Genomic DNA, 21,970 nt, shown 5'->3' on the forward strand with positions numbered 1-21,970 from the left:
TTTGGATCTTATTTATTTTGTCAAATTCCTAGAGGCAATAAGTGAGCAGATAATTTTACTGCTAGATAGAGAGAAGTTTGATTATTTAAATTTCCCTCTGGAAGAAAATAGTAATTCATATAGTACTCTTTTGATATATAAATAGTATGTATACTAAGTAAAGATTTTTTTTTTAAGTTATAATATTCTTTCAGTAGTTTTAGATAGACATTAAGCACCACCGTGTCCAATCAATTACTAACTGGCAGTCTTTACTTTCACAGATGGAAGACCTTTAGCTCTGAAGGACATCTGGGAAGGAGTTCATGAGTGCTATAAGATGCGATTGCTGCAGGGACCATGGGACACTATTACTCAACAGGTTAGAGAATGTTTTCATTTTTATATGTGATTCCTTCCCTCTGCACGTTTTTTCTTCTAGTTCTCTCTCTCTTCTTCTTTTTTTTTCCCCCCTATTTCATTCCTCTACTTCCTTACAGATTTCAGTTCAAAGACACTTTCCTTTAAAACATCTTACCAGACCCAGGCTTGGTTTAGCTTCTCTGTATAAGCCCTCATAGCACCCTGTAATTTTCCTTCATAGTACATGTTAAAAATTTAAATTATGTATTTGGATTTTTTAAATTAATTTTTTCCATTATACTGTGTGCACTCTTGTGGGTAGACCTTTTTTTTTTCTCTCCATTATAGAACCAGCACCAGCACAGTACTTATTATACAGTAGATTTTCAATAAAAATGTATTAAGTGAGAACAGAAACAAAGTTGGCATATACACCAAGAAATGGATGATTTAGTGTGTGTCACCTCTTAATGCTTCAGAGTTTTACTCATAGGTGCATTTGCAGAAAAAAAAATTACTTTTGATGAATAATAGGTTTGCAATAGTCATTTTAAAAAGTTGCAAAAATAGATCTGCAAAAGTAGATATAAAAAGTATATTTGCAAAAGTAGAGAAAATTAGTTTGTTAATCATGTAAGTCATTATTACTGCCTTGCTAAAATCAGCAACTAATTATTTTAGAAATTTTCAAAAAATATTCATTACCTTGCAACCAATCATGGTCTCTTTTTTACTTATATCAAAAATCTTATTTTCTCCCAGCCTCTGTTAAGCTTAATCAAAGCTTCCTTTAAAAATGACTTTATCAGCCATTAGAATTTTTATGCCCTCTTATGTGTTTGATCATAATGACAGTTTACCTCCCAATCAACTTAAGAATCCTTAGCATCGCATATGTAGTTCTCTGACAATGATTGCAAATGACCATTTCTTAGGTTTTAATTGAGGGAAAAAACTAGTTTTAAATATATGAGTCACACACCAGCACAACCGCGCGCCCCGCCCCGCCCCCCAAATTAATCCTTTTTTTCCGTTCCTACCATCACCTTCCCGGTTCGCACCCTGTTGCCTCACCTGGAACAACTAGTAAAACCTCCTACTTTTGGTCTTCTGCTCCTTTCCTCCCTGCCCCTTCCCTTTAGTCGTGTTTTCCTAACCATGCAGCACTTATCTTACCCATGTGCAAGCCTGCAGTAGCTGTCCAAGGGGCTATGGTGTGTGATCTAAATGCCTTGCCTGGGTTCCAGGGCTGCCAATCCCTGGGTCCCGCCGGCCCTTTCCAGCTTATCTCCTCCCCCTCCACACTACACAGCCTCAGCTCCTGCCATACATGGCAGTTCACTCCCCAAACCCGTCCTGTACAGTGTGTTCTTGGAATTCTTTCCACCCTAATGCTTTCTCTGTTGCCTTTGTTCTATCTCTGTATTTCCCCCTCCTTCTTTCACATGTCCCTTTCTCGGAAACCACTTCAGCTTACAAAAATGGTCCCTTTTAAATCCCAGTTCTGTAGACCAGAAATCAGTGGATGCTATGAGAAGGATAATGTAATGAGATATATAAGCAAATCCATCAGAAAGGTTTTTGGCAAGAGCATTTTATTTTATGCAAAGTGTTTTAGACTAACCTTTAAGTATGTCAAGGTGAGTGCTAAGTGATTCAACTTCCACTGTCTTGTCAGTGACCACAAACTGTCCAAAAATATAAACTGTAGAGTCAGAATCCACAGGCCCTAGAAAATGCTTGGTTTTGAGAGTCAAAGAAGACAGCAAAGGATAGAGGAAGGGAGCATCCAAAAATATATATGTATTTAACTGTAGTGCCTTTTTTGTCTGCTTCTTCTCAATTACGTTTTATATTATGCACCTGAGCCCAAATCTTATTTTTTTCCTTTTTACGTCTCTAGCAGCCCTGTCATTAATCTCAGTGCAAATCAAAGCACAGTTCTGGATGGCCTATGTCAGTTTGGGCTTTAATTTCACATGTGTCTGTTCTGACTTGTGACATATAAATAAGATTTTTGAATTTACCCATATTTTCTTAGTTTCCTAATATGATGTTGCCGAGAGATTTTGTTCCACTGATAGGATTCCTAAGTTGCTAACCCAACCACATGACCCAATCTGTATATTGATAGTTTTAAATGGAATTGACTAGTATCTTTTATTAATAGTTTACAGGCATTTAAGCATGATACGGACTGCCTGTTAGCAGACCTTCTTTTTCCTACTTAGCAGACTATGGTAGTAATGATCAGATCTAATCACAATATGAATTACCATCTCAATACCAAGTATGAGGCCCACTTATTGGGAGGGATATTTGATACACCCAAATGGTAATCTAAGTATAACATTTAGGTGTTCCTTTGGAATGTGTCTTATTGGGATTGGTCTTGTGGACAGGTATCCCCACTTTTGATACCGCACTTTATTTAAGCTTTAGAATTGTTCATCACAGTGTAGCTCCAGACACTGAAGACGTAGCAAGGGAAACTCATTTGTTGCCATTGTACTAAGTTGGTATTTGAAACTCATTATGCATATTCACTTTGGAGGTCTTAGTTTTTAATCCCAGTTTAGCTAATGGGTTGCTATTTATGTGCTGTTCTTTGCCTGAGATCTTTGAGAGAGTGTGTCCTCATTTTTGTAAGGCCCCATGTGGAGAAAAAATAGGGTGTCCTCAGTGCCATGAGGGGGAGGGTGTGATACGGCACTGGGGAAGAGTGAGCTGATAGGATATTGGTGGCACCAAATAGTAGACACCATTTTGCAGAATTATACTAAAGAACCATTAGCTTGTCCTGTCCTCCAAAGTGGCTTAAAAACAAAAGCAGTCTTTGCATAATATAACATGCATTTCACTTCATTTTCAGGCTTGATTGTGCTCATATAGTTTGTTGCTCTTCATCTTCAGTAATCACACTTCTGTTCCCTCAGCATTTGTCTTGATGATAAGGACCTATTCATGTCAGTTACGAACTCTCTCTTTTGAAGACAAGCCACTCATGAATCTCATACATTTGATTATGGTGATTACTTACCTGCTTTTGTCCAACATCACGGACTACCTATTATCTCAACCCTGCAGCCTAATAAAGAATTTCTAGAAGAAAGTGAACAGGTGCCTAGCTTGGATCTGCCTAAATTGGTACAGTGACTGTTACAATAATGATCACTGGAAGATGTGGGCTCTGTGTTTTAGGTAAAGAACTCCTATAATCTTGGCAGAGGCTAAAATCAAAAGACAAGAAATCATACTTCCAGTTTTACTTGAAGATATGTATATTTATATATGTGAGCGTGTAGTGATCAGATAAGTAATTTTTCTTACTGTCTTCTTTTTAAATTTTTTTTATTATGGGAAATTATAAACATAATACATATGGTAGGTAATACGTATAATATGGGGATATGTATAATATGGGAAATTATAAACATAATACAAAAATAGGGATAATAGTGTAGTGCAGTGGTCCTCAACCTTTTTGGCACCAGGGAAGACAACCACTCACTTGCTATGCAGATCAGTTCCTAACAGGCCATGTACAGGTACTGGGGGTTTGGGACCCCTGTTATAGTACACTTACAAACTAATGACCAATCTTATTATTTTGGTATCTCACCTGATCTAATTTTTTTGGTAGCAAGTTCTAGACATCATATTATCCTATCCATAATCATTTAAGTATGTATTTTTAGAAGATAAGGGCTCTTCACAAATGTTTATAGCAGCTTTATTCATAATAGCCCAAATGGAAACAACTCTGAAGTTCTTCAGGAGGTGCATGGTTAAACAAACAATGGTACATCCTTACCCCGGATATTACTCAGTAATTCAAAGTAACCAACAACCTGAATGAATCGCCAGAGAATTATTGAGTGCAAAAAGTCAATTCCCAAAAGTTGCCTGGTAAATGATTCCATTTAGCTAATGTTTTTGAGATGAGAAAATTATAGGTAGGAGAATAGACTGCAGTTTTCAGAGGTTATGGGTAGGAGGAAAGTGGGTGTGGTTATAAAAGGCAAGGAGGGAATCAGGTGAGAATAGGAATGTTCTGTATATGACTGTATCAATGTCAGTATCATGGTTGTGATAATGTAGGTAGGTTTTGCAACATATTCCCATCAAGGGAACTGAGTAAAGGGTATGAGCAATCTCTTTGTATCATTTCTTACAACTGCATGTGAATCCACATTTATCTCAAAAAAGTTTATTTAAAAAAGGTAAGAATTCTTAAAAAAAAAATAACCACAATTCTATTATCACAACTAAAGTTGTTAATAATTTCTTAATATCATTAAATAAGCAAATGTTTGAATGGCATTAGCCCTTCTCCAAGGAGGTTTTCTTCCCTTTCAGAGTGTTTATCTAGGTGCTATATCAGGCAGAGTGGATTTAACTTTGGGTACCACCACTTACGAGCTATATGACCTTGGGCAAATTACAAAAACTCTTCATGTCTTATTTTTCCATTAAAATTAATGGCAGCATCTACATAGAGTTGGTGGGAAGAGTAAGAGAAAGGGTGGTATACAAAACTCAACCTGTGTCATCTCCTTTCAAATATATAGTTTCTAACACCTGAACTGTGTGCTTTAGATTTGGAAAACTGGGTATTTTGAGGTACTTTATTTTCTGATTATATATTTCTGGGGAAGGCTGTCCAGGTGCGAGTAAATGAATGAGATTGGATGGATAGAAGTGGAAAGAAACTCAATGCTTGTTTTTCCCTGTGATTTCACACAAGTACTGTGAGAGAACCAGACTAGAAGTCTTGAGTATACACATTCTGCATGCCCCAAATACCACTAATTTCACTTAGAAGATGTTAGCATGTCTGAAACATGCAAAGGTATGATAATTTTAGTGAATTTTCATTGTTTCCATGATAAATCTCTCAGGGTAAACACACACACAGCAAAAAATCTGAAACTACTTAGGTACCTTTTGGTGAATAGATTGCTTTTGACTCTCAGTGATGCAGGAAGTCACTGGTTAAGGATTCTTAAATAATGAAGCTTGATATGTTGCCTGGTGATTTATAATGATAGCTGATAAACTGTTGATTTAATTGTGCTTCCTCTAGTAATAATCTTAAGTGCTCAAGTGAAGTTCCAGTGATTGGTTTTCTTCTGAACTCAGTCTCCCTAGAGTCTTTAGGCATCTCTTTTACACAATATCCTATAACTGACTTTTAACTGTTCTATTTTAAATAATACAAATCAATTAAAACACACAGCTGTTTAACAAAACTTCTCAGTGTTGGTATAGGTCTCGGTGGGTATTTCCTGATGGCTCATAATGACATCAATTTAGTGCACCTGTTAGGATCAGCATGAACTGGAAGTGGCTTAATTCTTAAATGACAAGAAAATTAAGAAGCCTTTATGGATTGCTGCTGCTGCTGCTTCAGAATCACTGCCAGCTTCATCGCTGGCTCTTTGATGGTGGAGCTTCATTGAAATGGGACCTCAGACATCATGTGATTGTTTTCTCTGTAATTTGCTGCTAATTTGTTGATTCTGAGTTTCTAGGTATTTATTCTGGACATTAATTCATCACCTTAGTGGGTAGGTTTATAATCCCACAGTAATTACATCTATCTTGCAGACTTTTCTGTAGAAACCCTCCAGTGTTTTAATAGCACTCAGTAATTCTACCACACTCCCCTGTCTTAGGAGAATGAAATACACTTCATCGTTGTATGACCCTTTCTTTGGTATCCTAGGGTAGTGATGCTAGTGCTGTTTTTGTTTGTCTCTGTTGGTAATTATTTTTAGATTGTCAATCTATACCTGCATTGTGTCTTTAATGTTTATTGAATGTTGATGCTGTGGAGTCCATACATCATTGGAGTACTTCATTCTCCATATTCATTTTATTTTATTTTTTATCAGTTCAGAAATACCCTTTGTCTCTCACATTCTATTGTGCTTTTCTTGTTTGGGGTAAAAAACACATTTTTGTAAGTTTTATTTGTTTCTAAGACTTTCCTTACATTTAGATGTATATGAAAGTTCTTTCTCTTTAGATATTTAGTCATTATCTTTGACTAAAGAATTAATTTTTTAAAAAATTTCTTGACTTTACACCCTGAAATGTTTTAGGAAATCTTTATACTGAATGCTGTTTAGGCATTTGTATAAGATTACTTTCTCATCCAGCTTTTGATTATTAATTTCTAAAATGTTTCGTTTTATTCCATTTCAATGAGGGTTCAAGATATATAGTTAAACAAGGAATGTATTTCTTACAAGTAGCCAACTTATTCTTTTATATTTGGGTCTTATTTCTTTAAATTGAATTTTATTTCAGTAGACAATAAAAACAAGAGACTGGTTAGGGTAATGTTCTTTGTTGTATGTATATCTCATTGAGCTGAGTATTGCTTAGCTTTTTACTGTCAAAGTTGCACTTTTGACTTAGCACATGCCTTGAATTTATATGAGAGCTTACTTTAAAGAATTTTCCAGCATTTCATTGATCCTTAGAACTTTTATTCCTAAAAAAGAAGCAGCTTATAAATGTGAAAATAACATACCATTTAAAATATTTAATAATTAATTTTAATATTACTCATCTTAGCACATTTCATTTTGATAATTACCTATCATCAATTTTTAATTTTTAATAAACATCTTAGTTCCAAAACTTCAAGTTTGAGGAATATTTATATTCTCATTTCCAGGTTTTGAGTGATTAGAGGTTATTGGTGGGTGGGCAGTAAAGCAGCAGCTAGAAGCAGGTAGAGAAGCCTGGGAGGTGGGAAGGCAGGCACAGGACCCAGAGAGCATGGAAGATGGACTCTGCAGACAACTTATCCAGATCCCTGTGAGGGTATTGGGCTTCCCAGGTGGCGCTAGTGGAAAAGAACCTGCCTTCCAATGCAGGAGAGGCACAGGTTCGATCCCTGGGTTGGAAAGATCCCCTGGAGAAGGAAATGGCAATCCATTCCAGTATTCTTGCCTGGAGGATCCCCATGGATAGAGAAACCTGGTGGGCTATAGTCCATGGGGTCCCAAAGAGATGGACATGACTGAAGTGACTGAGCACAAGCACAAAAAAGATGCTGTTTGTTTTCTGTTATTTTTGGCACAATGGTCACTGCACACTCATACTCTATAATGCAATTATTCCACCTTTTAAAAACTTCTATTTCCCACCCCCTTAGCCTTTTCTTTTCACCTGTTGTGTTCCTGGTTCTTTTCCATATTAGCTGTTAAATTTCCCATATTACATTTGCAGTCTATACTTTGTAGTTCGGCTTGCTGTTCAGATTCAACCTGTAGATGTATTTTGAGTGCTTGGAAAACTTTTTGAATTTGAAAAATTGTTCTTTTTAACATGTTACAATCTGATGTCCATCAGGCTACATATTGGAGCCATGTATCTGTCAATCAATACCAAGGTTACAGATGAATGAAATGTAGGTTTTTCTTGCGGTTGATTGGGCACATACATTTTAGACATTGAGGAAGTATAGTCAGGATTAAAGGGTCTGCTTTGCATCCTTTGTGTATAATACAAAATATATAAAGCATGTTTGCAAGTCATTACAATTATTTTATTGCATGCTGATGTTATTTTTTCAGTATATCATTGCTACTTCCCTTTGTCCAGTCTGAATTTCAAAAATATTTAAAGTCATGTATATACATATACTCAAATGTAAGATTAATACATGTACTGTAAAGATTAAAGAAAGTGAACAAGAACTAAGTGGTAGAGAGGGAAAGACAGTTTTACAGAAAACCTAGGCTAAGGGACATATGGGAACTTTCTAGAACAACAAATAACAAAAATAGAGAACACCAATTAAATATGTTGCTTTCATTCTGTTATGAAATGAACATTTACCAAGAGAAGCTTTTTTCTTATATTAAATTTTAGGAAGATAATCTTACAAATATGAAAAAAATTGTCTCCTTTATAGATACTACTTAAGCTACCTTCAAGAGGTGGGGAGGGAGTACTGTTGATTTGTGTGGGAGAGTTACAGTAATGTTCTGCATGTGTAGAGATTCATACTGAAAAAGGTCCTTATTAGCGGCTTGCTGTTCAGATTCAACCTGTAGATGTATTTTGAGTGCTTGGAAAGCTTTTTGAATTTGAAAGCCTTTGGACTAGGTATATGCTCTATAGTTAAACATGATCACTTTCTTTTCCCTTTGCCTGATATCCTGTTTCACTTACTTTGCCCACCTGTCTTCTAAAGGCATTTAGGTTTGCTTGTTCCAATATTGGTACAAGATACAAAGAAAGAGTTTAGAGATTCTGTATGTATGAATCTCAATACATATCTTGGACTATCTTCAAGTAAAAGTGCTATTATATGAGTGTAAGATTTTTTAATAATTTATTTTTTCTGTTTAAGAAAGTTTTATATGCTGACCATTTTAAATAAAATATGGAATAGCATAAGAAAAAAATTAAAATTGCTCAATCTCAAACATTATAAGTTACCACTGTTAACCTTCCAGTGTATAGCTTTCTAGAAATATTGTTTATTTTTTCATATAATTATATATAATGTATATTCACACATGTATATATAATATATAAATATACACAAATGCATATGAGATCACACCTGGTTTTTTAAATTTATGTCATAGATATCTTTTCATACCAATATTTAAATACATCTAAATTTTCCTCCTAATAACTGCATAGAATTTCATTATAAGGCTATACCATAATTGTTTTAATGTTGTCAACACTGAGTTCTTTTTACAATTGTTTGTATTATAAACAGATTCTAAATGAACATACAATTATGCAGTTGTAAGATCATTTCCTTGGAATAAATTCTTAGAAGTGGAATTGGTGAGTCAATAAGCATTCACTTTTAAAGATTTTGTTAGATAATTCCCAAGTCAGTCTCATAAGAAGTGTACTAACTCCTCTTACCAGCAGGATATTAGAGAACCCTTTCCCTGAGTGCTGGCTGACATTGGACATAATTGTTCTTTTTAATGTTTTACAATCTGATATCCATCAGGCTACATATTGGAGCCATGTATCTGTCAATCAATACCAAGGTTACAGATGAATGAAATGTAGGTTTTTCTTGCAGTTGATGGGGCACATACATTTTAGACATTGAGGAAGCATAGTCAGGATTAAAGGGTCTGCTTTGCATCCTTTCCAAGCCCGAGCCATGTTTCTGCTGTGCAGAGGTGCCTGGAGGAGTACCTGCCAGCAGGGCTCAGGCTTTGCTTTGTAAAGCTTCATCATTTGCACCAATGATGGAGAGAATCCATGGGAGCACTAAGTCCTGCTCCTTTAAGCCTGGAAGATAGGCTCTTGGATGGCAAGATTTTTGTGAGCTGGAATTATCAGTCATCCACCTCACCCAAATAACAAGACACAAGTGGAATATTTGATTGAATAAAATGGTATCGGAGCAGGCCTGCCAGGATGAAGTAACTATTAATACACCTCCCTCCAGACAATAAACAATAAAAGGTTTAGCATTTTGAATGCTTTCAAAATACTATCCATTTGAGTCCTGAAGAACATCTCCTAAAACTGACACATTTGGTTTTGGCACAGTCGTGCTTGAGCTGTTCCTTCTGGCAGTAATTGGCTGTGAGATCAATGTATTCTTTAAGTAGAACCAGGTCATCACCATATAAATGGGTGCTTGTCTTTCTGTTTGCTGTCACAGGAAATCAAGTACTCACTTCTAAAAGCTGTATGAAATTGAACATGAATTTAAAAGTGTGGGGGCATGATTGCAACTCTACTATATAATCTTTTAAGCTGAGAACTTACCTTGTCTACATATTTTTCAGTACAATAGGTAACACTTAGGGAACATTTCCCAAGTGCCAGGTACTCTTCTAAATACATTTATTATTTCACTTAATCTTCTGAACACCCATATTAGGTTGATTTTATTTTATACATTTTACAGAAGGGGAAATCAAGGGACAAGGACATCAGATAAGATGCTAAAGGTTAAACATCTGTTAAGTGACAGGACCAGAAATTGAACTCACTTTCATGAACTTATGACTTTGAGAGCTCTATCATTAGCCACTATGCTTTAGCCCTCCTGTAAAGTTTATCTTAGTCTCAAGATGTTGTCATATAGATTTAATCCATTTTTGCATTGTGGACCTCTTTGAGAATCTGTTGAAAAATCTGGGACCTTTCCCTAGACACACAAAATTTTGCAACCATGTTAAAGAAGAACAATCTTTAGAATTTGTAGTGACTGTTTAGTTCAGTAGCTCAGTCATGTCTGACTTTTTGCAAGTCCATGGACTGCAGTATATCAGGCTTCCCTATCCACACCCATTCCTAGAGCTTGCTCAAACTCATATCCATCAAGTCAGTGGTACCATCCAACTATCTCATCTTCTGTCATCCCCTTCTCCTACTGCCTTCAGTCTTTCCCAGAATCAAGGTCTTTTCCAATGAGTCAGTTCTTTGCATCAGGTGGCCAAAGTATTGGAGTTTCAGCTTCAGCATCAGTCCTTCCAATGAATATTCAGGACTGATTTCCTTTAGGATGGACTGGTTTGATCTCCTTGCAGTCCACGGGACTCTCAATAGTCTTCTCCAACACCAACAGTTCAAAAGCATCAATTCTTCGGCACTCAGCTTTCTTTAGAGTCCAACTCTCACATCCAGACATGACTACTGGAAAAACTATAGCTTTGACCAGATGGACCTTTGTTGGCAAAGTAATGTCTCTGCTTTTTAATATGCTGTCTAGGTTGGTCATAACTTTTCTTCCAAGGAAAATTGCCTTTTAATATCATGGCTGCAGTCACCATCTGCAGTGATTTTGGAGCCCCCAAAAATAAAGTCTGTCACTGTTTCCCCATCTATTTGCCATGAATTGATGGGACTGGATCCCATGATCTTAGTTTTCTGAATGTTGAGTTTGTAGGATTATAACTCAACATCCATTCCACCCTCCTTCTCTTGTTCCCTTCATGTACTGCAGACATTGGAGAATTAAAACATAATTCTCCATCTCCCTCTTGGAGAGAGGTCTGAATTTGATTAGGTTCATCATATTGGTTGCATTTGTACAGGGATTTGGGAGGTAGAAGTGTTGGAGTCTGTACTGTGTTGGAAGCACTGTGGGTCTTGAGGGTTGTCTGTGTGACTGTAGTGTCCAATCACTAGCTTTGAATGTGTCAAGAGGCAGTGGATGTGGCAGCTGTTTTGCTGCTGTGAATTGTAGCTGGTGTGGCATTACCATGGAGGAGCTGGCATAGAAGCAAGTTCTAATCATGGGAGTTGGAGGTATGATTCTAAAATGGCAGATTCCTAATCTGAAAAGAGGCATTATATCATTTGGTCTCTAGTTCTCCAGGATGGCTTTGGGAATTGTTTCTAGAAAGTCGTCTAGAATTTGTTGATTGATCTCTCCTAATGAGGGCTTCAGTCTGACAAAGGAGGCCCTGTTTTTTGCAACTAATCTTGATGGATACAATAATTTATAGCTGGACCTAAAAATAGCTTTTTCAACAGGGTGGGAGTTTGGTTCTGAAGACAGAATCATTTGGGTTCTTACTCAAGTTCTACTTATATGACCAGAGGTAAATTATTTGATGTTTCACCTTTCTCTTTCACAAAATGGGAAATTATTTCTATATGGGGACTACTATAAGGAGGACCCCATTGGGTTGTTATGAGAATTATGTGGGTTAATGCCTGTGATGTGCCTAGCATGATGTTTGACACATAGTTGGTGCTAAGAATATGCACTCTTATTAATCCATAAATACTGTGAAAAGGAAAAGCAGTGGGCATAATTTGTGTTTTGGATAAAATACAGCACTGCAGTGGTCAATAGAATGATTGTTGAGCTTCAAGTTTCCTGCCACAGGCTCAAACTGACTGTTTATTGAAGAAGAAGCTGGTATAGAGTACTTAGGGGTCATATTCGCTTAGTTAACTAGTTTTGTAGTTGTCATTCAAATAGCATTCAAAAATCCTGGTAGTGAATTGCCTTCCTCAGGAGAGACCTTCAGCTTTAGATGGCTATTTCAACATGCTGTTTTTTTACATGATGGGGTTGGCAGAGCACAGGAGGGATGTCCCAAGGCTATAAAGAGCAGAAGTAGCCCATCTGGGCCTGTGAGAATCCATCTGCAGTGCTTCTCCCAAGCCATGCCATGAGCATCTCCCGAAGCCATGCCACAAGCATTGCACGGTACAATCTGTAGTTGTTATTGCGCTTGTGGCTAAACCTACAGCTTCCCACTGAGATACAGAAATGTCTTAGCATGTCTTACAATACATCTAGAGTTGAGTTTTTAAAGACTTTTTTTACAGTTATGCTGGGAATAAATGTTTTTAAAATTTGTTACATATAAGAAAGTGAAGTGGATATTAAGGCTTCTTTTCTAGTAGCATTAAAGGGTAAGGAAACACAATTCAGGTATGATTTGTTCAATTATAGTGAATAGCCAACAAGGCTAACTAAATTTTAAAAATAAAAGAAATGTTCTTCAGTTTATGGGCAAAATATCTCCAGAAACTTAGCACTGTTTGTGCAGTAAAGTCTGGTTCATTAAATCGCTACAATATCCCCAGCATTGTACCGGTAATTGTGATAGAGCCAGAGGTAGTACAGGGTATTGTACTTGACTAGAAAAGCTTGTATTATATACTGAAGAGAAAATGGTAATATACATGGATGCTGTGAGGTAAACCACTTGCTGGTTAAAGAGGTTAAACTGAATACATGTCTAAGTAGCTTCCTCTAATCAATAAGCTCCTTTCTGCCAGACTTTTGCCCCATCCCACCCCCACTCCACCCCTCTAACCTTATTCAAATAGACTTTAACAGCCAAGAATGCAGTGGCCTGTCCCTTATACACTCACATGGCAATACAGGCAAGTTTTTCAAACTTAGACTTGTTAATATACAGCCAGTGGGGAACTCCACATAAGGACAGCCAGACAATCAATGTTTTAGACCTCAGAGGGTTGCTTATATAACCTGTTTAAAGGTTTCTAAAGCCTTCCCCTTCCACCGTGACTTGAAGGCGGTCATTGCAAACAGCTGTTAAAGGAGAACATATGTGTAAGAGTCCTGTAAAATCCATCTCCTACGTAGAAATAATCAGCAAATTGCAATTATTTTCCATATTTTATTTGAATTTCTTCTCAGGTATGTTTGACATCAATGTCACCACCAGAAAAGGCTAAGTGATCAATAGTGTTGGTCTCTTGAATATGTGAATGATGTTTCCCCTTGGACTTTGATTTAGGAAATTTAAGTTATTACTGTGACACAAGTTTGGCTGTTGTTTTCCCCATTGATCAAAATGGCCACCCCTGGAGGTGTGGACCACATGGAGACAGTCTTCTCAAAACAGGTCTTTCTTCTACTGATGAAGCTTTAATCAAATCATTATCATTTTGTATAGTCTAATCTCCTAAAAGTATGGTGTCAGCTAATTTGGGTTTTCACAGTGTTCAGGAAGCCCCACGTGTGCATTGGGGTATCTTGAGGCCATTCTGTGTGTGTTAGGATGTATATGAGGGTGTGAGGGGGATGAGGGGGTATTTGGGAGAATCCAAATAAGGTGAATAGGTCTTTGGAGCTCTGCACGTTACTTCAGTCAAAGCACCTCCACTTGCTTCTGTTTTTTTTTTTTTTTTCGATTTCTTGTAAGGTTTTATTTGCAAAAAGTGTTCTGCTGCTTTAAAATGTTTGAAAACGTCTGAGCTAGAGGACATATTTCCAAGATATAATTCAAAAGACTGTCAAGTTAAAGCTATATAACTAACAGTGCTTTGTTCCCTGACAAGGGGAATTTTAGACATGTCAGGTCTATCTTTTGAGAGAGTTGAATCAGGAATATATAAGTCCATATTGTTTCCAGCAGGTTGCTCAGAAAAAGATCCTTTTGGTCTTAACTGAGATCAGTGTGGCCAGGCTTACCTTTGCATCTGCTAAAGTTATTTTGTGAAGCAGCTGAATAAAAATAGTTCTTAGAGCCTACAGCCTTGGATATGACAGTTCATCCTGTCAAACTGAGGCAACTTCTAACAACTCACCATATGGTCCAGAAGGAAGGTGATCAGGATATTTGAATTGAGCTCTCCATCTTGGCACTTCCTAGGAGACAGACTTTTGGCCCTCTGGGTATTTTATGGAGATCCTTTATAATCAGAAAATGTAGCCAGTTAACTTTGGAAACTAAGGATCTTAAGTTTCTATAGCTGCCAATAGTGTCTCCCCGGCTAACTCAACCTGTATACACACCAAAATGGTTCAGGGCAAACATCCGGGACACCGCTTCTCCCTTGCTTGCATGCAGTCTGCTTTTTCCCTTCTCTCATTCATGCCTGGCCAAACTCTTCAGCCAGAATCAGAGGTTTTCCAAACCAGTCTAAGGACAGCAATGACTTTGCAGGTGAGGGTTTGGAGATCTTGGGTGCCCTTATTTCATGTTTATCCATCTATATCTAGTGAGAACACTTTGTGTGATTTGTGTGCCCATACTAAGTTCTTGGGGCTTCCCAGGTGGTTTAGTAGTAAAGAATCCACCTGCCAGCGCAGGAGACACAAGAGACACGGGTTTGATCCCTAAGTCAGGAAGATCCCCTGGAGAAGGAAATGGCAACCCGCCCCAGTATTCCTGCCTGGAAAATCCCATGGACAGAGGAGCCTGGCAGGCTATCGTCCATGGAGTTGCAAAGAGGCAGACATCACTGAGCAGTTGAGCACATGCACACACACCAGATTCACATTTAGGGGTTCAGGGGACCGACCTCAGCTAAATCAAGTGCCCCGAGCACTCTTGCCAAGGTCAGGAAGTAAAATTCATTTCCTATTGAATGAATGTTCTCTCTAGGTCCTGGTTACTGCACAGTATTACATGCCTTGTCCATGAGAAGGAGAAACCCTTACATATTTTGGAGTGAAAATATGAGGAAAATTGGGAGACAGGGAGAGCCTGGGCCTGAGGAAGGTTGATTAAGGGGATTCAGCTGGAAATGAAGTGTATTTCCCTTGGGATTTTCATTTAATTCACCTGCCCAATTCTAGCTGCAATTTGTAGACACTCTAAGTAATAGCAGATCAATAGAACTGAGCAAAAAGAAACCAGATTTGCATTTAATAACCAATATAGAAGCTAGGATAAAGACACATTTTTTTCTACATGTTTTCTGTAGTTTTGACATCAACTTTGAAGTCACTCCCAAGAGCAAAGATTTCACAAGCTGAATTCTTGGTCTAAGAGGTTATTCCTCTCTCAGTTTTCAACATTCTAAGGACAGGTAGCTATTGTATTTTAATTGAAAAAAATTCTCAGAGGGAAACAGTACTAGAATAGTTTCTTGGGATTTGGGGACCTGCTTGAAACTTCAATTGCTGTTTTGTTTGACTTTTCACATTGACTTTTCTGAAGACCAAACACCGTAATTCCATCAGTGGAAGTATTACTTAATGGTTCATATGATCACTGATTTTTAACATCCTGTAAGGAATATGATATACCCTAAATGTTTTCAGGTACATGGGCACATTCTGCTCACACTATGTTATGTAATTAGTTTTCCCCTAGTTTTTCCTGCACATGTTTCTGTTCAAAGTAGGCAGGTTCCTCTGATCATTCATCTTAGCTGCAGAGATTCTTCAATTCTAAATGTTAGTATTTATTTCTTCTTATAGAGAAGTCTGGTAGAAATTTTCAAGTTTTAGGTGGAATTAATAGATGACTTCTATTATTATGAAAGAAAACAAAGTAAGAAATCTCCAAGTGAAACAAAAACAGTTTCTCTGATATTAAATAAACATTTTTTTCCTGAATATTTACTGCCTTTTCTCAAACAATGAAAACTGCATGGGAGAATTTGTGCAAGAATGTCTCAGACTTTTCTGTTTTAATTAATAAATTTCCTACCTCTTGATAAGTAGAATGTAAGTTATTAAGTTACATTGAAAATAGCATAGAATGCATATCAAGAAAGAAACAACTTAAAGGTTGAATCTGCCCCTTACAAGTTATATGCCTTGAGTCAAGTTACAAAAAAATCACTTTGCCTAGTGTAATATAGCAACACCAACTTTCTTTTGGGTAGTGTTTATCTGATAAACTTTTCTCTGTCCTTCATTCATCTTTCTCTGTTGTTCTTGACATATAGAACATTTAAAAAATTATATACATATGGAAACTTGCTGTATGATGTAAGGAGCTCACTGAAAGATGAATTCCCCAGGTCGGTAGGTGCCCAATATACTACTGGAGATCAGCGGAGAAATAACTCCAGAAAGAATGAAGAGATGGAGCCAAAGCAAAACCAACACCCAGTTGTGGACTGGTGATGGAAGTAAAGTCCGATGCTGTAAAGAGCAATATTGCATACAAACCTGGAATGTTAGGTCCATGAATCAAGGCAAATTGGAAGTGGTCAAACAGGAGATGGCAAGAGTGAATGTAGACATTATTTGAATCAGTAAACTAAAATGGACTGGAATGGGTGAATTTAACTCAGATGACCATTATATCTACCTGTGTGGACAAGAATCCTTAGAAGAAATCCTTAGAAAAAATGGAGTAGCCATCATAGTCAACAAAAGAGTCTGAAATGCAGTACTTGAATGCAATCTGAAAAATGACAGAATGATCTCTGTTTGTTTCCAAGCCAAATCACTCAATATCACAGTAATGCAAGTCTATGCCCCGACCAGTAATGCTGAAGAAGCTGAAGTTGAACACTTCTATGAAGACCTACAAGACCTTCTAGAACAAACACCCAAAAAAGGTGTCCTTTTCATTATATGGGACTGGAATGCAAAAGTAGGAAGTCAGAGATACCTGGAGTTACAGGCAAATTTGGCCTTGGAGTACGAAACAAAACAGGTCAAAGGCCAACAGAGTTTTGCCAAGAGAATGCACCGGTCATAGCAAACACCCTCTTCCAACAACACAAGAGAAGACTCTACACCTGGACATCACCAGATGCTCAATACCAAAATCAGATTGATTATATTCTTTGCAGCCAAAGATTGAAGCTCTATACAGTCAGCAAAAATAAGACTGGGAGCTGACTGCGGCTCAGATCATGAACTCCTTATTGCCAAATTCAGACTTAAATTGAAGAAAGTAGGGAAAATGACGAGACCATTCAGGTATGACCTAAATCAAATCCCTTAGATTATACAGTGGAAGTGACAAATAGATACAAAGGATTAGATCTGATAGACAGAGTGCCTGAAGAACTATGGACAGAGGTTTGTGACATTGTACAGGAGGCAGGGATCAAGACCATCCCCAAGAAAAGGAAATGTAAAAAGGCAAAATGGTTGCCTGATGAGTCCTTACAAATAGCTGAGAAAAGAAGAGAAGCTAAAGGTGAAGGAGAAAAGGAACAATATACCAATTTGAATGCAGAGTTCCAAAGAATAGCAAGGAGAGATAAGAAAGCCTTCCTCAGTGATCAATGCAAAGAAATAGAGGAAAACAATGGAATGGGAAAGACTAGAGATCTCTTCAAGAAAATTAGAGATACCAAGGAAACATTCATGCAAAGATGGGCACAATAAAGGACAGAAATATCTTCTAACAGAAGCAGAAGATATTAAGAAGAGGTCGCAAGAATACACAGAAGAACTGTACAAAAAAGATCTTCATGATTCAGATAACCACGATGGTGTGATCACTCATCTAAAGCCAACATCCTGGAATGTGAAGTCAAGTGGGCCTTAGGAAGCATTACTATAAACAAAGCTAGTGGAGGTGATGGAATTCCAGTTGAGCTATTTCACATCCTGAAAGGTGATGCTGTGAATGAAAGTGCTGCACTCAAAATGCCAGCAAATTTGGAAAACTCAGCAGCAGCCACAGGACTGGAAAAGGTCAGTTTTCATTCCAATCCCAAAGAAAGGCAATGCCAAAGAATGCTCAAACTACCACACAATTGCACTCATCTCACACGCTAACAAAGTAATGCTCAAAATTCTCCAAGCCAGGCTTCAACAGTACGTGAACCGTGAATTTCCAGATGTTCAAGCTGGATTGAGAAAAGGCAGAGGAACCAGAGATCAAATTGCCAACATCCGCTGGATCATCAAAAAAGCAAGAGAGTTCCAGAAAAATGACTACTTTTGCTTTATTGACTATGCCAAAGCCTTTGACTGTGTGGATCACAACAAACTGTGGAAAATTCTGAAAGACATGGGAATACCAGACCACCTAACCTGCCTCTTGAGAAATCTGTATGCAGGTCAGGAAGCAACAGTTAGAACTGGACATGGAACAACAGACTGGTTCCAGATTGGGAAAGGAGTACGTCAAGGCTGTATATTGTTACCTTGCTTATTTAACTTCTATGCAAACTGCATCATGTGAAATGCCAGGCTGGATGAATCACAAGCTGGAATCAAGATTACCGAGAGAAATATCAATAACCTCAGATATGCAGCTGACACCACCCTTATGGCAGAAAGTGAAGAGGAACTAAAGAGCCTCTTGATGAAAGTGAAAGAGGAGAGTGAAAGCAGAGGCTTAAAACTCAACATTCAGAAAACTAAGATCATGGCATCTGGTCCCATTATGTGATGGCAAATAGATGGGGAAACAATGGAAACAGTGACAGACTTTATTTTTTTGGTTTCCAAAATCACTGCAGATGGTGACTGCAGCCATGAAATTAAAAGAATCTTGCTCCTTGGAAGGAAACCTATGATAAACCTAGACAGCATATTAAAAAGCAGAGACATTACTTTGCCAAGTAAGGTCCATCTAGTCAAAGCTATGGTTTTTCCAGTAATTATGTATGAATGTGAGAGTTGAACTATATAGAAAGCTGAGCACTGAAGAATTGATGCTTTTGAACTGTGGTGTTGGAGAAGGCTCTTGAGAGTCTCTTGGACTTCAAGGAGATCAAACCAGCCTGTCTTTAAGGAAATCAGTCTTGAATATTCATTGGAAGGACTGATGTTGAAGCTGAAACTCCAGTACTTTGGCCACCTGATGCGAAGAGCTGACTCATTTGAAAAGACCCTGATTCTGGGAAAGATTGAAGGCAGGAGGAGAATAGGAAGATAGGGGATGAGATGGTTGGATGGCCTCACCAACACAATAGACATGAGTTTGAGCAAGCTCCAGGAGTTGGCTATGGACAGGAAAGCCTGGAGTGCTGCAGTCTATGGGGTCGCAAAGTTGGAACTGAGCGGCTAAACTGAATTCAACATTTCAAAAATTATGTACAGTAAAATTCACTTTTTTTTTGCTGTACAGTTCTGTGGAACTTGAGAAATGTATGGAGATGTTTAACTCACTACAATCAAGATGCAGAGCAGCTCTTTTACCACTGCCCCAGATTCCCCGGTGCAGCCACTTGTACTCAATCCTTTCTCCTGCCCCAGCCCTTGTTTTTGGTGCCTGTGTTTTCCTCTTCTAGATATTGTACATGGATTTTACTATATACAGTATTTGGAGTGTGAAGTCTGGCTTCCTTCACTTACCACAATGCATTTGAATTCATCCATGTTGCTATATATCTATAGTTTACTTTTTATTGCTGAGTACCATTCCATTGTTTAAATGCACAACATTTTCTTTATTTCTTTTCCACTTGAAGGATCTTTGAATTGTTTCCACTTTTTATTGATTAGAAATAATACCCTGTTACAAAATTCTTTAGCATGGAGATAGTATAAAATTCATTGACATGTTTTTTGGGTTGATATAAGTTTTATTTCTCTTGGGTAAATACTTAGAAAAACACCAGACTGTTTTCCAAAAATGTTTGAGCCGCTTTGCGTTTCAGCAGTTTCTGAGAGTTCCAGTTGTTCCGCATCCTCACAAGCACTTGCACTGTCAGTTTGTAAATTTATTTCGTCATACATATTAGTGTATCGTTGTGTCCCAGTGTGGTTTTATTTTGCATTTACTTAATTACCAACTATGTTCATATCTTTTAATGTGCTTCTTTGGACTTACAATATTTTCTTTAGTTAGATGTCTTTTCAAATCTTTTGTCCCCCCCCCCTTTTTTTTTGGTTGGATGCTTTATATTCTTTTTGTTGGGTTTTTAAGGGTTCTTTATATATTCTAGATACAAATCCTTTACTGGGTATGTGATATACAATATATGCTCCCAGTGTATAACTTCTCTTTTTATTCTTTTAACAGTGTTTTTCACAGAGCAAAAGTTTTAAAATTATACGAAATCCAATTTATCGAAAAACATTTTTAATATACTATACTTTTAGTATTATCAAATAACTCTGCCAAAGCCAAGGTCACAAAGACTTTTTATAGACATTTTATACTTATGTCTGTGATCCATTTTGAGTTAATTTTTATGTAAGGTGTAAGGTGTGAGGTATGAGTTCAGGTTGATTTTATATTTTACATGTGGACGTCCATTTGGTCCAGCATAGTTGGTTGAAAAGACTAATCTTTCTTGATGGAGTTGCCTCATACCTTTTTTCAAAAGTTAAATTGACCATATATGAGTGGATCTATTTTTAGACTCTCTTTTTTGTTACATATATCTATTTTCTCTTCTTTCACTAATACCACACTGTTGTGCTTATTATAGCTTTATATTAAGTCTTGAAGCTTTATATTAAGTCAAAGTCTCTCAGCCTTGCTGTTTTTTGACAAAATTGTGTCAGCTATTCCTCTGCCTCACAGTCTTTCCTAGGCCGGTTTAGATCTGTCCTGGACGTGCACCCAGTGAGCCTGGGGTTTCTATTTGTGTACAGAATGAGGGGCCCCATTTCTCCAGCTCTCTACAGTTTCTCCCACATGCTCTGGACCTCAAAGACTTCTTTTCCTGGTCTTCTGGCTAGAAAGAGAGGGTTTCTCTTGGAATTTTAACTTCTTGCTCTGCATGTAGTTTCGTATTACTAGGACTACCTTTCGGACAAAACAGCAGAAGAAAAGAGAGAAGAAGGGGGAAAATATAATCCAGATAGTCCCCCATATCTTCAGACCACAGTGTCTCTTTTTCCCAGTTCCTCTGGCCAGAAACATGGGTGTTTTTTGTTGTTGTTGTTGTTGTTGTTTGTTTGTTTCAAAGTTTTAGGCTGTCCATGACTGTGGACACTGCAGGTCCATGACTGGGGCCATCCATCCTTGGGGCAGGACTGTGAGAGAAGAAAGAGGGTAAGAAAAAAAGTCACATAGATCTTCCCCGCCCTCTTCAACTCACAGGGACCCCTTTTCTTAGCTGTCTGGCTAGTGTTTTTGTGGCCTGCAGTCTTTGCACAACACCACACTGGGCCACCCCTGGGTCAAAGCCAGGAGATATGAGAGGAAAAGCCAGGGAGCTTACTCCCCTAGAAGTTCTTCTTCAAGTTTTGGCTTCTGTCTCCAACCTGCTACTACTGTTAACTTTTCAGAGTCGTAGAGTAGTTGCTTTTAAAAATTTTGTTTTTTTGGCTTTAGTCAAATGGAGAGATTGGCTGTAGTGGGCTTACTCCATCTTGGCTGGCACCAGAAGTATAGAGTCCTTATGTTTAAGTGCTATTTTTATATTTTTCTCATACTGCTGTACTTTAAAAATCCAGTCTATAATTTTTGTCTTTAAACCAGCAAGTTTAATCTGTTTACTTTTATTGTGATGACTGATATGGTTCATTTTTTTCCTACAGCTTATTTGTGCTTCTGTTTGTCTTTCTTTTTGTTTT

At 37.5% G+C, this 21,970-nt stretch overlaps 1 protein-coding gene across 2 annotated transcripts in view; it reads left to right on the forward strand.

The window, feature by feature from the left end:
* The window catches only part of ATG10 (autophagy related 10), a 259,676-nt gene that overhangs the window by 189,872 nt on the left and 47,834 nt on the right, over positions 1–21,970 (forward strand). For both annotated transcript variants that reach the window (XM_019965387.2, XM_070793999.1), the window contains one exon: positions 264–361. In XM_019965387.2, the coding sequence (XP_019820946.2) occupies positions 264–361 (98 nt within the window). The remainder of the gene's footprint in view (positions 1–263; positions 362–21,970) is intronic.

Source organism: Bos indicus, chromosome 7 (genome assembly GCF_029378745.1).
Source record: "Bos indicus isolate NIAB-ARS_2022 breed Sahiwal x Tharparkar chromosome 7, NIAB-ARS_B.indTharparkar_mat_pri_1.0, whole genome shotgun sequence".
NCBI classification, from domain to species: domain Eukaryota; kingdom Metazoa; phylum Chordata; class Mammalia; order Artiodactyla; family Bovidae; genus Bos; species Bos indicus.